This window comes from Anabrus simplex, chromosome 1 (assembly GCF_040414725.1).
Source record: "Anabrus simplex isolate iqAnaSimp1 chromosome 1, ASM4041472v1, whole genome shotgun sequence".
NCBI classification, from domain to species: Eukaryota; Metazoa; Arthropoda; class Insecta; order Orthoptera; family Tettigoniidae; genus Anabrus; species Anabrus simplex.
The window spans coordinates 1,791,835,130-1,791,852,161 of NC_090265.1; the positions used below are offsets into that span (position 1 = coordinate 1,791,835,130).

General features: G+C 40.8%; 1 protein-coding gene across 1 annotated transcript in view; it reads right to left on the bottom strand.

Annotated features, from left to right (window-relative positions):
• Positions 1 to 17,032, bottom strand: part of LOC136858772 (zinc finger-containing ubiquitin peptidase 1) — a 175,788-nt gene that overhangs the window by 110,247 nt on the left and 48,509 nt on the right. Inside the window, exons 2-3 of the mRNA XM_067138564.2 lie at positions 11,489 to 12,246; positions 339 to 462 (exon numbers count right to left, since the gene is read on the bottom strand). Coding sequence (XP_066994665.2) covers positions 339 to 462; positions 11,489 to 12,229 — 865 coding nt within the window. The 5' untranslated portion in view covers positions 12,230 to 12,246. The remainder of the gene's footprint in view (positions 1 to 338; positions 463 to 11,488; positions 12,247 to 17,032) is intronic.

Consider the following 17,032-nt stretch of genomic DNA (forward strand, 5'->3'; position numbering starts at 1 on the left):
GGTTTGTAACGATTTAAAGATAAGAGATATAGAACTAAATGAGGCCACAACACTAGTTGCAAATAGAGGATTGTGGCGATGTTTAGTAAATTTACATAGGCTTGCAGATTGAAGGCTGAAAGACATACTGGTCTATAATGATGATGTATTTATGTAAGATGTATGTTATTATAATTTTAATGTTAATATTGTCATGAGGGTATACTAAGTCCATTGGGAGGCAGCTTAATAAATTAAATATTCACTTTATGCACCTACATTGAAAGTATTCAGGATCAAAGAAATAATTTTATAAAAACTAGATTCAAGGTATTGACTTTTACATGGTAAAAACCTGCCTTTTTGATTGAAGTGCTCTTCTATGTGTGTCACCATCTCTTGATTACTCTTGAAGTTGGCCATACAACACACAGGGCAGCTGTCGCTCCAATTCTCAACACTGGTTGAAGAGTGGCTGTTTGGCTGAAATTGTCATAACACAAATTAAATTTCTTCTCTGTTTATAATTTTGAAAATTCCAAGGAAATGGCATAGTATATTAATAATATAGTTTCCCCACTTCATGGATTGTCTATTAGTTTTTATTTAAAATGCCTTATTTTTTGTTTTAGATGCTGACACTCCAGCCTGATGATAAAGATTCGAAATGAGGTGACTGTGGGGGTGAAATTCTCACCTGAAATCACATGGTGTCAGAAAGTGCATCTAGCTTTAATTCCAAAAAGAGCCAATGTGACACTAGCAAGCAAAGAAATAAATGGGATAAGCTGAAAATACTTTATACATATTATTTCTATGGCATTCTTTGTCGTTTCACTTCAAATTTTATCAGGTAACCAGGAGGTCCCTCAAGGTAACAAACTGAACAGAAACAATAAAATAAGTTATACTTTTTAAATTAATTTATACACATTAGAAAAAATGTAAATATGGCAAAGAAAATCATTACTTGTAACTTTATTCTTCATGTTCTCTATTGTTTTATATTAGAGTGGTATTATTGCATGCATGCCTAACGTGCACCAGTCATTATTATGATACAGCCTGAATTACCAAGCATTTTACAGATGAGTTCTTTGAGGAAATGAACAGTCTGTTCTATGTATAAAATAACCCTTATAATGAAGGTAATGAGTCTTCAAAGTGAGAAAAGCCTCAAAAGTGTTAGAAAGAAATTTAAAATATTTTTTACACATTGGTTAATCTACTGCTAAAGGTCTCAAACAGTTTCCCTTAGATATCAACAAAGTTCTGTTTTAATCCTGGAACCTTGAGCAGACTTGACACATGCTGAAGTAACAGTGAGAGAGACAATGCTCCACTGAACTCCTTGAGCTGGTTTGATGTGCTGTGCATCCAAAGCAGTGCAACGTACAGACCTTTTCTCGTGAACTGTTGGATTTGTTTTGAGCTATAGCATATCGTGAGTCACTAACACCAATCCTAGAACGTACACCCTCACAAAGATAGTTATAATAATAATGAAGATGATGATATAATAATAATGAACGCAAAAAGAAGCACAGTGGAAGGATGAAGAGATTTATGGAAGACAAGAAGAAACATTGTTCTAAACAAGTTCACACGCACTCCTTAGTTGGGCATAATGTATTTTTAATTTTTTTTTTTAAAAGAAGAAGAAGAAGAAGAAGAAGAAGAAGAAGAAGAAGAAGAAGAAGAAGAAGAAGAAGAAGAAGAAGAAGTAAGGCATGTCTTAAATAAATCCTCTGTTAAGCAGAAATATGTCTTTAAAGGAAAATTATTCCAGTCCTTTCACTTGGGTGTAAAATAAAATGCAAACCACCTTGGATTAAGCAGAAATCATCAACAGCAGAAACAGAAGCCAAATGATGCCCTTCAATGGAAAAACTCCAGTCCTTCTAGTGGATCAATCAGCAATATTTTAACCATTCAATAAATTAAGGCAGCCTAGAGCAGGTAATGTTTAAGTATATTCCTTCTAAGTTGGAAAGTAATACAGTTAGAAATGGCTGTTGAAGTAAGGAGAAATTGAAGGAACTTACTAGGAAATTGACTCTAGTGAAGAATGATGTAGATGTTGATTCCCATAGGGAATCTAAAATATTTGTCCCGAATGAGCAAATTTATAATACCAATATAATGGTCCATTATTGGACATTATAAATTTTCCAGCTAACTCATTCTTGGTTGCCTGCGTTTCGCCCTCGTGTGCTAAGTTAGGCTCGTCAGTTGGGACTTAGCACACCACCCAAGACGTAAGGCTAGTGCATACCGTGGATCGAGGACGAGTTCGACAGCCGTAGTGGAAGGACGTGTTCCTCTCGCTCGCTCTCTCTCTCCTCGCCAGGCGCTCTGTACTTTCCCAGTACTAGTCAGGCAGCTGTACTTGTTAGTACATCTCCGAAAGAGCATTATCTACTGTCTGTACTTTTAAGTACACAGTACGAGCACTGTCAGGAAGCACTTTTTAGTGCTATTCTCTTTCAGGATTTTATTTCAGGAAGCGACAGGGATGATGGAACTTCGAGAAGACCTACCAGAGAACTTCAAGGACGCAGTAGGGGAGATTGTTCTCTGGGTCGACCACAGGACCGTCCCGCTGAACCACGCCGCCCCTGCGCTGCTGGTGCAGTACCGACCTGGGGAGGACACCTACAGGAAGGCCTACCTCATCATTGAGCTCCTCACGAGGCTCGAGGGGGCCACAGGGAAGGAGCTCTCCCCCGACGCCGTCGAGAACATCGAGAACTGGGCGATAATTATTCGCCCCACGGACCCAGGCCAGATCAGCCGCTACGAGAGGAGCTTCTCTGCTTACTTTCAGGTCACCCGAATACCAGGCAAGAGGAACTACACTACCGGCAACGGTAGCCAGGAGACTGCCACACAGACGGAGCCGAGGAACGAGGACGACGGCGGCGCGACCCCAGTTGGAAAGCTGTACCTTACGAAGTACACGCAGACCAACAAGGCCGCCAACCAGGATCGTCGCCAACCTACCAAGGCAAAGTGGTCGCAGACGCAGGCCTACCAGGAGGGGCCTGTAACCCGGGCGCAAACCAGGAGAGCGCCCGCGATGGTGGATGGCAGCACGGCAGTGGAGAAGGACGCCCCTTGGTGTTCTGATGCTGCTGCCCAGGCACAGCCTGCCTGCATGTCTGTCGAGCTGCAGACCTCGATGTGCGCCCCACAGGACAGGGAACGCAGTCGAGTGCTAGCACCGACCGCCGCCGCCGCCGCCAGCCTGGAGAAGGAAGAAGACGGCGACGCAGCGGAACCACCAGCTACCCCGGGGTCACCAGGCCGGGAGGAGGGCCACCAGGACGCGGCCTCTTCCCCTGCCGAGAAGACACGCCCGGGAAGAAGAAGAAGACGCCGGACCAGGAAGCAGAAGGCGACGCCGGCCCATCAGGAGATGGCCGCCCAGCCGCAACCCAAGACTGCTCCCAGGACAGCAGTCAGCCGAGGAGCCAACCAGGAGAGGACCTCAGCAGGTAGCGGCAGTCAGGTGAGAACAGAACGTCCCCCTCAACAGCTCTTGCAGTGTTTCCGCTGTCTGAGGTGGGGCCACCGTCAGGTCAGCTGTGGGCTCGAGGTGAGGTGCAACCGCTGTGGTGGTGATCACCACTACACGGCCTGCGCAGCACTTAGGGAGGCGCCGGTGTGCGCCAACTGCTCGGGGGGCCACCCGGCCTCCCATCGCAGTTGCCCTGTCTACCGGGCCATGGCGCGGGCAGTGAGGAAGGAGGCCCGGCGCCATGTCCCACAACCATCCAGCAGGTCCCCACCTCGGCGGGCTTGGCCTCATTCTCCGGGATTGGAGACTGGGTACGAGGGACCTCAAGGGGGTCGGGCGGTGCGGCAGGCACTAGTGGCTATTGCCGCATGGCTCGGCAACCGGCACGGCCCGCGCTAGTCACAGCAGTGCCCAGAAGGACTGATCCCCTGAATAACTGGAATGGCGAGGAATAGGCTTATGACTGTGCATGATACCTATTCCCAACTAACACAATTACCTGGACCTCTCCAGAACCACATCCTTGCATGTGCTATCTACAAAATGTCAGGTTTTACATGTAGGCACCTTTCTATTTCCGCCTATGTGGTTTTGTCCTGACCCTTACTACCTGATTACACCACTATTTATACCCACCACCACATCTGGCCTGGTAGCATGCTGAGCATGGGGACAGGCAGATACTCCTGTAGTATCACACTTCCACTCCTCCCTGCTATCTTTTTCTTCTTAGAACTAATAGCATGTCGGAGGCCATGTAGATTGAGTCGATGGTCACGCGGGGGGAGCAGGCTTCGGGGGCCCCCCCGAAAAAAAAAAAAAAAAAAAAACTCCACGGTATGCACTAGCCTTGCGTCTTGGGTGGTGTGCTAAGTCCCAACTGACGAGCCTAACTTAGCACACGAGGACGAAACGCAGGCAACCAAGAATGAGTTAGCTGGAAAATTTATAATGTCCAATAATGGACCATTATATTGGTATTATAAATTTGCTCATTCGGGACAAATATTTTAGGTTCCCTATAGGAATCAACATCTACATCATTTGATGGCCAGGCAGGCATCTATTTTTTGGAAATGAGACATAGCTCTCATAGTGCATTGGCACTGCTGGTGGCTTCAAATAGCCTATGCAGTGGCCTCCACGGTATGCACTAGCCTTGCGTCTTGGGTGGTGTGCTAAGTCCCAACTGACGAGCCTAACTTAGCACACGAGGGCGAAACGCAGGCAACCAAGAATAAGTTAGCTGGAAAATTTATAATGTCCAATAATGGACCATTATATTGGTATTATAAATTTGCTCATTCGGGACAAATATTTTAGGTTCCCTATGGGAATCAACATCTACATCATTTGATGGCCAGGCAGGCATCTATTTTTTGGAAATGAGACATAGCTCTCATAGTGCATTGGCACTGCTGGTGGCTTCAAATAGCCTATGCAGTGGCCTCCACGGTATGCACTAGCCTTGCGTCTTGGGTGGTGTGCTAAGTCCCAACTGACGAGCCTAACTTAGCACACGAGGGTGAAACGCAGGCAACCAAGAATGAGTTAGCTGGAAAATTTATAATGTCCAATAATGGACCATTATATTGGTATTCTAGTGAAGAAGTCGGCTAAAGATGACATGAAGGCAAACATAACTGGCAGTCATACAAATTTTAGTGAAAAATTGATGGGTATGTATAGGTACCTTAAGGCAGAAACAGGTTCCAAGAAGGACATTCCAGAAATCATTAATGAACAAGGGGACTGTGTATAGGAGGATCATTAAAAGGCAGAAGTATTTAGTCAGCTGTAAAGATTGTTGGTTACAAAGATAATGTCCAGATAGAGGAGGTGACTAATGCTAAAAAAAAATTTACACACAATAACAAACACATTTACAATAAGATACAAAAGGTGAGAACTTGAAAAGCAGTTGGAGTTGATAAGATTTCTGGGGATATACTAAAGACAATGGGTTGGGATACAGTACCTTATCTGAAGTACTTATTTGATTATAGTTTTCATGAAGGAGCTAAACCAAATGAATGGAGAGTTGCTATAAAGCCCCTTGTATAAAGGAAATGATAGACATAAAGCCAAAAATTACAGGCCAGTCAGCTTGACATGCATTGCATGTAAGCTTTGGGAAAGCATTACTTCTGAATAATTATAATAGACATGTTTGCAAATGAATAACTTGTTCGACAGAATGTAGTTCGGGTTAAGGAAAGGTTATTCCACTGAAGCTCAACTTGTAGGATTCCAGCAAGATATAGCAGATATCTCCGATTCAGGGGGTCAAATGGACTGTATCATGTATTAACGTAAATAAATAAATAAATAAATAAATAAAGGATCACTGGATTAAAGCCACTATGTTTATTTAATGAAACCGAGCTTTCAGTCAAATTGCAATTGGCCTTCATCAGGGCAAGTTAAATTCTGCTTCCGACAGTGAGCAAAGAAATTCAAAGAAACGTGGAGATCATGGCCGTATTGTCCACGTCCTGCCCCACTAATAGGTCTCAAAGATCCTCGTGCTGTAATTCACCGCCCTCTGTTGACAGTTTCGTGAGCGCGTCCTGCTGTTCCATGATTGACTGTATCATGATTGACCTATCTAAGCCATTTGATAGGGTAGATCGTGGGAGACTGGCAAAAATGAGTGCAAATGGATTAGACAAAAGAGTGACTGAATGGATTGCTATATTTCTAGAAAATAGAACTCAGAGAATTAGAGTAGTTGAAGCTTTCTCTGACCCTGCAATAATTAAGAGGGGAATTCCTCAAGGCAGTATTATTGGCCTTTATGTTTTCTTATATATATATATATGAGTACAGAAGTGGAATCAGAGAAAAGGCATTTTGCTGATGATATTCTGTACAGAGTAATAAATAAGTTACAAGATTATGAGCAACTGCAAAAAGACCTTGACAATGTTGCGAGATGGACAGTAAGCAGTAGTATGATGATAAATGGAGTTAAAAGTCAGGTTGTGAGTTTCATTAATAGGAAAAGTCCTCTCAGTTTTAATTAGTGCATTGATGGGGTGAAAGTTCCTTATAAGGATCACTGTAAGTATCTAGGTATTAATATAAAGAAAGATCTTCATTGGGGTAATCACCTAAACGGGATTGTGAATAAAGGGTACAGATCTTTGCATATGGTCATAAGGGTATTTAGGTGTTGTAGTAAGGATGTAAAGGATAGGGCATACAAGTCTCTGGTAAGAGTGTGGTTCCAGTGTATAGGACCCTTACCAGGATTACTTGATTTGAGAATTGGACAAATTCCAAAGAAAAGCAGTTCAATTTGTTTTGAGTGATTTCTGACAAAATACTAGCATTACAAAAATGCTGCAAAGTTTGGGCTGGGAAGACGTGGGAGAAGGGAGACGAGCTGCTTGACTAAGTGGTATGCAACTTCGATGGGGAGGAAATGCATTTTTCCTTTCTAATAAGTCCATATATCAATACAACATATAATTGCAAGAATTATATACAAATATTAAAATTAATAAAACAAGGCATGTTTTTGCCCTCTTTCCCGGCATCTTCATCTGTTTGAATAAGATGATCAGCACTAAAATGCGCTACTTAGAATGACTTCTTAAAAATTCTTGAGAACAGTAGCCTATTTTCTTCAATATGTCTATAAAACAGGAGATACGCACTAAAATGCGCTACTTAGAATGACATCTTAAAAATTCTTGAGAACAGTAGCCTATTTTCTTCAATATGTCTATAAAACAGGAGATACGAAGATGATATTACCTAAAAGTTCGTAATAAAATAATGATTTAAACCAGTTTGCTATTTTTTTTTGTTTCTGCTAGGGGCTTTACGTCGCACCGACACAGATAGGTCTTATGGCGACGATGGGATAGGAAAAGCCTAGGAGTGGGAAGGAAGCGGCCGTGGCCTTACTTAAGGTACAGCCCCAGCATTTGCCTGGTGTGAAAATGGGAAACCACGAAAAACCATCTTCAGGGCTGCCAACAGTGGGATTCGAACTCACTATCTCCCAGATGCAAGCTCTCAGCCGCATGCCTCTAACTGCATGGCCAACTCGCCCGGTTAAAAAAGCAGTTTGAACAATAAAAATGATTATCACACAACTTATAAAGTCTTTTTAAAAGAAGAATATAAAGAAAAGTTGAAACTGAGTTGGAAAAATCAATTTTGCTTCAGAAGAAATTTAGGAACATTGAAGCAATCCTGACTTTACGTCTGATCTTAGAGGACTGAAGTAAGAAAGACATGCCCATATACATGACGTTCGTAGATGTAGAAAAAGCATTTGATAATAATGATTGGATCAAGCTATTTGAAAATCTGAAAGTGATCAGGATCAGATACCAAGAACGAAGAATTGGCTAAAATCTGTATAAAAATCAGTCTGCAGCGATAAGAATTGAGGGCTTTGAAACAAGAAGCAGCAATCCAGAAAGGAGTGATGCAAGGGTGCAGGTTGTCTCCCCTCCTTTTCAATGTTTATATAGAACAGGCTATAAAGGATATCAAAGAGGAATTTGGGAAGGGAATCAAAATCCAGCGAGAAGAAATCAAAACTCTAGAGATTTGCTAATGATATTGTTATATTATCTGAGAATGAAGATGATCTAGAGAAATTTCTGAATGGTATGGACGGAGTCTTGGGTAAGAATTACAAGATGAATATAAGTCCTAAACAAAAGTAATGGAGTGCAGTCGGACGAAGTCAGGTGATGCAGGTAATATTAAATCAGGAAATGAAGTCTTACAGGAAGTAGTTGAATATTGTTACTTGGGTAGTAAAATAATGAATGATGGCAGAAGTAAGGAGGACATAAAATGCAGACTAGCACAGGAAAGGAAGGCCTTTCTTAAGAAATTTGTTCACCTCGAATATTGATACAGGAATTAGAAAGATGTTTTTGAAGACTTTTAGCTGGAGTGTGGCATTGTATGGAAGTGAAACATGGACGATAACTAGCTGAGAAAGAAAGAAGCTTTTGAAACAGTGGTGTTACAGAAGAATGGTGCAGTGAGATAGATAGATTGAAGCACAAATGATGTGAGGTACTGATTCGAATTGGTGAGAGGAGATCCATTTGGCTAAATTTGACCAGAAGAAGAGATAGAATGATAGAGCACATCTTAAGACACCAAGGACTTGTGCACTTGGTTTTTGAGGGAAGTATAGGAGGTAAAAACAGTAGGGTTAGACCCAGCTATGAATATGACAAGCAGATTAGAACAGATGGAGAATGCAGTAGTTACGCAGAAACGAAAAGGTTAGCACAGGATAGGATGGCGTGAAGAGATGCATCAAACCAGTCTATGGACTGATGACCTAACAATAACATGTAATTATATGTTGTATTGATAAGGTGGGCTTATTTATAAAGGAAAATTTAATTTCCTCCCCAATGAAGTTAGACACGATCAATATGGGCCATTAAATGAAGTTTATAACTTGCAATAAGTAGTATGTTCCGAGCTGTCAGTGGAAAGACTACGTGGAATGACGTTAGTAGACGAGTAAGTTTGAGTGGTGTCTTTAAAAGTAGGAAAGATCACAATATGAAGATAAAGTTGGAGTTCAAGAGGACAAATTGGGGCAAATATTCATTTATAGGAAGGGGGGTTAGGGGTTGGAATAATTTACCAAGGCAGATGTTCAACAAATTTCCAAATTCTTTGTAATTATTTCAGAAAAGGCTATGAAAATAACATTTAGGGAATCTGCTGCCTGGTCAACTGCCTTAAATGCTAATCAGTGATGACTGATTGATTTCTTTCTAAGTTCCTTTGTTTTGAGGATTAACTGCTGGGTATCTCATTCAACTGCCTGTACTATCTTATCCACTTTTGAACAGTACTCTACTAATAGCCCGTCAATCTTCACTGGAATTTAGTAGCTGTGGTTCAGCAGTTCTCACGAAGCCTTCCAGGAGAAGAGTTCTGCTTGATCATAGCACAAGATTTAAAGTGATCCATGTGAGTGAGATAAACTGTCTATGAAACAGATCATGACATTGTTTAACAACACCAAAAACTGAAGCGTATGACATCTCAAAATACCAGACAGAAATTCAGAATTGGTGACAGAACTGTATTAACAGGAAGATCAAAAAAATTTTAGAAAAACTGGGAATGAGGACATTAATGAAATAGGATGGTAATGATTTGATAGTATCATGGCAAAGAAAAAAATCATTGAGTGGCAGGTCTTCTAGTTCGGGAGGTACTAAATAGGCTGCTCAAAAACTGGGAAAGATCTAATTTAAAGCGTCTAATGGATGGTTAGAAAGTTTTCACAAGAAACATCATATAGGGTTTAATGAGCTTTGTGGTGAAATCGAACAACGTGAGTGGCGAAACTATAGTGGAGTGGGGGCTAAAGTAGGCTACTCTCTATCATCCAGGGTTATGAACAAATAAATGTGAACAGTGACTAAACTTCTGCATGTGCTGTCAAGTAAATCATTGTATTTGAAAGGGGAAAAGTGTTTTGGAGGAAAACTATTGAAAGAAAGATGGGCCATTTTTAGTTGTGACTTTATGACTGGCAAAAGAGAGAAGCCTTTAGTGATCAATAAAGCGGTTTCAAGAACATGGATATACATAAACATTCTGCTTATTGGAGATCCAACAAGAAGGCATGGATAGTCTGGGTATTTTCTTATTTATGGATAATGTGACATGCCACCCCCACATCTAACTTTCCAATATGTGACTTGCTTGGTAGTTCCTACATGCCACCAGTCTTTCTCAACCAAGGCACCACTAACTGGGTTAAAGTGTACAACTGGAAATTATTCATATGTTCATTGTTCATCAGTACAGAATCTATAGAATGTTCACTGTTCTCTACGACACCTTCATTAAACAGAAACTCTCTTTAGGGAAAAATTTTGCCAGTCCCTTGCAATTCTGTTGAAGGCAGGTTTTACTGTAAGATGTTACAAGTTTTGCACTATTTAAAGTATCACTGGTGTTAGGAGACACTAAAAGAGTTCTTGAATATATCAGCAATTCTACTAAAATGGGCCTCATATTTATGCTGTCAACCAACTTGTAGGCATTGAGTGCAGGTTGTGATATACAAGTGGCACTGCCACTGGCTTTTCGTCCAAGAGACTGTGGTTCAAATCCTGGCCAATGAAAAGTCATGTCCCTATGGCTCAGATCCTGTGTAAAATTATAGCAACAACCGTCTAAGATTATTTAACTCAACCTTATATGCTTTTGCAGGGATCAATCTCACAACCCTGAGTAAAGAGAGTGCCCTCAACCAAAGGCTAGGACCATACAACCAGTCCAAGAAACAAGAACTTAATTCTTTTACAATACTTTTCACATTAAAAAAATAAGGGATGGTTTGGCATAAGAAGCTGGCCCCACGGTGTAGGGGTAGCATGCCTGCCTCTTACCTAGAGGCCCCGGGTTTGATTTACAGCCAGGTCAGGGATTTTTACCTGCATCTGAGGGCTGGTTCGAGGTCCACTCAGCCTATGTGATTACGATTGAGGAGCTATCTGATGGTGAGATAGCGGCCCTGGTCTAGAAAGCCAAGAATAACGGCCGAGAGGATTTGTCGTGCTGACCACACAACACCTCATAATCTGCAGGCCTTCGGGCTGAACAGCGGTCGCTTGGTAGGCCATGGCCGTTCGGGGCTGTTGTGTCATGGGGTTTGGTTTACCATAAGAAAGTAAATTTGCCAACAGAGTCTTCTGGTTAAGAAAGTAAGGAAACTTCACATGCATTATACATAGCAAAATTCACAGAAATAGTGAGTTAGTTTAGTTCAAAATCTAAAGAGCTGGAGAGTTCCAGGGTGATAATTCAGTAATTTTCCAATACACAAATACTTCACTAATTTACATTATGACTGTTTATTCAAGGAAAACAATGCATGCATGTCAAAATATATCTTGCCACTTATGCTGAAGTTACTGAAATGTTCTAAAATGCACTGGGTGAGTAGTTCTCTATGTCACTGAGTTTTCTTACCTTGGCAGGACTGAGAATGTCTTTGTGCTCAATATTAACATGTAACTCCAGATCTGGGCTGTTCTGAAAAGTACGAATACACAACGGGCAGTTGTAAGTCGTTTCCTGAGTTCCTGGGGACACCGCAGGGAATGAAGGACTCGTGAGATCGAAGTGCTGGCGGTTAATATGTTCTTCCAATTGAAGGGGATTATCACTAGTATATGAGCACATAGGACACTGCTGGGGTGTGGGCTTTTTATTACCTGGAGACGGAACAGTACTACTTTTCAGGTTTAAAGCAAGCTGAGACCGCAGCGGTGAACCAGATCCTGCCTGGGTAACATGGCCCGCATTCACACGACTCCCAGTACCACTCGCACTACCGCCACCTCCATCCCCACCGCTACTACCCGCACAATAGTTATTATTATTATTGTTGTTGTTATTCCAACCGTTCACTTTCGGTTCGGGGGATAATGCCCACGGCACAGATTTTGTCACTTCTCTGTCACTATCATCGTCTTCGTCATCGTCTATGAATGCCAATAGTTCTTGCTCAGGTGTGAGATAGTCAAGATGTGCACTATTAACATGAGTCAACATCTCCTCGGCAGACACTTCGCCTAGATCACAGAACGGGCAGGAGGCAGCACCATCTAAATGATACACTACCATGTGCGATCTCATCTCTTCGTCGTTCAGTCCTTCGACACCGCAGATTTCGCAAGAATAGTTTAGCTCCGGCATCTTGGCTGCCATTACACACCACTAGATAACTGTGAAACAGAGAAAAAATGAAAGGGATTACGTCAATGAAACAGAAATACTTATATAGCAAGTCCTTTCACATTTGCCTTGTAGGAGAGGGTAGCTTTTGTCCCTTACTTTCTGCCCTGCACTGATTACAATTGGAGAAATTCTCAAGGAATTTTATAAAGTAACCTAATTGAGCCAAATAACCACAGCCAAACAAAAATTAGCTAGAGTAGTAGAAGGATAATCAGTAGACAACTTTCAAACTAGAACAGGATTAAACTAAAACTGTTTTCTCTTATTCACAATTTTCATCTAAAAACTGTTCTGTTTAAAACAAATACCTAGCTTGGCAATCAGGCACTGAAATTTACAGGAATCACACAAACACTAAACAACACTGAACAAAGAATATATACCACAACGGGAGTAAAGCTGCACAGTCAATTTCAATGAACAGTAACTATATTTATAAACTCCACATGGCATTATACTCATGATAGATTAAATTCTTTACTGTGAAGATTACCGTTGGCATTATTTATTGAAGTTAAAAAGCAAGACACTACCATCTGCTGTTGGCATGATTATCTTAGCCATTACCGGTACTTATTTAATAGCCTAACACATTTTATTCAGAGAAGGCTTAAATACCTACAACTATCTTAACATTCCTGTGAAAATGACTACACTACATAAAAATGAAGAACATTAACAGAAAATAAACTAGAGTAATCTAACTTTATTTTCAAAAATAATGACAAGTATTAAAGGCTAACTAATAATTAGAACTGCCAGTATTTTAAATATGAATACAATAAAATGTTTTAAAAGGCAACAGATTATGGAAGAATGTCTCTAGCTCACTAATTTACTGTTGTAACCTTCACTACTGCATTTCTATAAACTTTTTTTTTTTTTTTTCAAAATTGAAAAATCAAAATTTATTCAATTATTTTACATAAACAGGTACAAAACACTTTGATTTATAAATTAATTTAGAGTTAAAATATAAACCACTTAAAACTGGTTAAACATCTATAAAATTTTACTCTTTCAACACTACATGCTTTGTTTCTTATAGTCTATCTATAGCACAACACAAATTAAAAAAAATAACATCCTAGGACACTACTTGTTAAGGTTTGAACTATTCTCTAGAAATATAACAAAAGGGATTATTCATATTATAATAACCATTACATGTTAAGAAGGCTGAAAAATAAACGCCGCGGTGAGACCATTTTGAAATATAATAAAATTCTGGCTTGTTACAGAAGAAAAAAGTCATTTAAAGACCGTTCTTCCAAGCTGTATAAAAATGAATGAAACCAAAAATATAATACCAAGTTCTGCAGTTGGTACTTTTCTTTTTTACCTATGTATCGCACGAATATACAAATGTGAACACATGAACCAACCCCAAAACAGAAAGGGTTGGAATTATTTCGCCTGATGGTTAGGCAACCCCGCGGATATTGTACGAGATTCCTTATGACACGCGGAACGACGGGGATCCGTCAGCTGTTTCAATCAATAGCGCAAGTAGCGGTGTACAGACAGCCGCACAAGACCTTTAGGATCCGTTCCATTCACGGGAAGAGGGTGAATGACCCACAATTTAATCTTATTTACTGAATTACATTCCAAAATTCTGAACATTATTCTTCCACTGACGTGCGTGTTCTCTTCTCCAACAACTGAAGACAACGTAGGACGCGAAATACTGTACATGGCGGTGTCTAAACCACCAGTTCAATTTTCACTTTTTGGAGGATTTAGGAAACTCGTATCAAGAAGGCTGTGTTCATGACTTACTTTAAAGAGTATGTTTTTAGTTATTTTAATGGAACCAGTACGTTTCAAACGTACATATTATTCATTCAATCTCTTTTAAAGACGTAGCGGTACATTAATTTTTTGACCATTAAACTTGGTCACTCAGAATTCATTGACATTCTAACCTCCCCTAACTGAAACATCATGACCTACTCTAAGGCAGAGAGAAAAGAAAGAACGCAAGTTCAGTTGAGGACAGAGAAAGAGAGAGAAGCTACCTGGAAATTCAATACGGTACCAAGCTAAATTATTACGGCTGTGGGATCGTGTGTATTCTCATATTTGGTTTCATTCGAGCTAGAATTACTATTCTCTCATTTCAAGTGAGTCAAGTATATTGCTATACATTTTATCTGTCCTTTTATGTTGTAGAATCTTGGTACCTTATCATGTGAATTATTTACAACGAAATCAAGCTCGTGACCTAGAGCAACACAAATCTTATTCTCAGATGAATAATGAATAAGAAATTATTTATTTAGTAGCAAACAAATTGCAATATATATCGACGTGATAAAATATAGGCCTGTAACTCATAGTAAACGTCACCTTGAAACATGTACAATAAACGGTGTCAGTACTTCTCCGGTTGCAATCACAAAGCTCTCGTGTGCGTGCATGCTTGCGCGCGATATTCTACTGGGAGCATAAAGATTAAAGACATAAATGTAAATCATAATGTTCGACTAAATGAAAAGGCCCGTTAATGGTACGAAATGTAATGACAATTTAAAAGTCCAAAATCATCCACTGAGCAGAATTCAGAACGTGATGACGAAGAATGAATGGATGAATATGAATTTTTAAAAATCAGTAGATTTTATCCGCAATACCCCACATTGCCAGAAACTATCGCAAAACAATAGTATTATTGACCAAGGGACTGCTTCTAAAGCAGTGCTTGTTATATAAAGGGATCCAAAATCAGGTCATCGGCCCCTCGGAATAGTAGTAAAGCAGAACCAAAGCAAAGCAAATTCATCTCCGTACAGGCCATGAAGGCCTTTGGAGGGGTGGAAGGTAAAGGCTTCCACCATCCGTAACCTCGGCCATTGACGGGGTAGAGTGGTTGGCTCTACGCCCGGCCGTCTTCGCCCCCAGGAATTAACCTGGTACTCATTTCCCGCGATGTTCCTCACATAGTGGGTACTAATCATAGGCAACGCAGACCCACGGTGTCGCTCATATAGTGGTACTAATCACAGGCACGCATGTAGTGGTACTAATCACGGGTACTGTAAACCCGATCCTGATTCACACTTTGTTGCTACTAATCACAAACCTATTGGGTGCCGTACCTAACACAGTGGTACTACTCGCAAGCAAAGACGATCCATGGTGTTCCTCGCGTGATGGTACTAATTACAAGTAGTCTCATGGTTCTAATTCGATCATCCCTTGGTCGCCTCTTACGACAGGCAGGGGATACCGTGGGTGTATTCTTCGTCTGCGTCCCTCACCCACAAGGGGGGGGGGGAGTGTTTGGTCCACGAGAGCTATTTTATTTTGCTCAAGTCCGCCGGCAAGCCAGTTAGGACCCACCTATCCGCCACCTGGGACGCGCCACGTGGGAGTATCATCTCTCCCTCTGCTACGCCAGCGTAGTAGGTTCGCGGAGGTCACGCTGAATATTATACAAGGACATTTCATCATTTGCACCCACCAGTTCTCACAATATGAATCCTGGACGAAAGAGGATGGAAAGGTTAGTGATAAAACTCCCTCAAATAGTATTTTTCTAGAACAATGCGGCAGCACTGAATGCTGGATAACATTTCACATGCCATAAATAAGGTATTGTGCATGCTTCCAGGACAGTCCAATACGCAACGCCCTTCTATTGTGAAGTACCCCATGTCTTATAATCACAAACCATACTGTACACACTGTAATGTAAAGAGTTCAAGGATATTTGTTGTCAATACGAAATAAGGAGTGCGATGGAATTGATGTATGGATCTGACAGGTAGGTACCTACTATCTGTCGCGGAGAAAAGTGAGCTTTTAGTTTTAAGTGACTGGTTAACATTGTGACCACAGCCACGTGACCTCCAGTTTTACGTAGAATCCGAATCACAGGAATGTAAATTTTCATTGCTGGGTTTCGAGCCGCGGACGCCTCGGTGAGATGGGGGTGATGATTACTGCTTTAAAGGGAAGTACAACAAAGCAACCATCCGCTATTAACACTAACCAGAGAGAAAAACATGGAAGGGATTCGACACTTCGAAAAATTTCGGCATCGGTCAAAAGAAGACAAGGGCCACAAAAGGTGTGAAATTGAAAAGCTCCCTGGGCTTCCATACGTAATACTGTCGTGGTCGGAAAAGAACATGATGATGATGATGCTTGTTGTTTAAAGGGGCCTTACATCTAGGTCATCGGCCCCTAATGGTACGAAATGGAATGACAAATTAAAAGTCCAAAATCATCCACTGACCAGAATTCAAAACGTGAGGATGAAGAATGAATGGATGGATATGAATTTAAAACAATCAGTGGATCCGACATGCAATGTCTCACATTCACAGAAACACGTGAAATAATAGTATTACTGACCAAAGGACTGCGTCTATAGCATAATACTGAATCGATGATGCTTTTAGTCGAAAGGGGTCTAAAATCAAAGGCATCGGCCCCTCATAATGATAATTATCCCAAGGAAAGTAGAACCATGGTATTTGTCATGCTGCGGTTCTAATCAAAAGTAGCGTAGACTCGCGGTATTCCACACATTATGGTACTACTCACAGGTAATGAAATTCGCATGTGTAATACAGACCTATGGGGTTTCGCACATTGCGGCGCCATTTACAGGCAACGCAAACCTATGGTGTTCATTACGTAAGTGTACTAACCACCTTCACTCGCGCTAATAATAATAATAATAATAATAATAATAATAATAATAATAATAATAATAATAATAATAATAATAATAATGCTATTTGTTCTACGTCCCGGAACTCG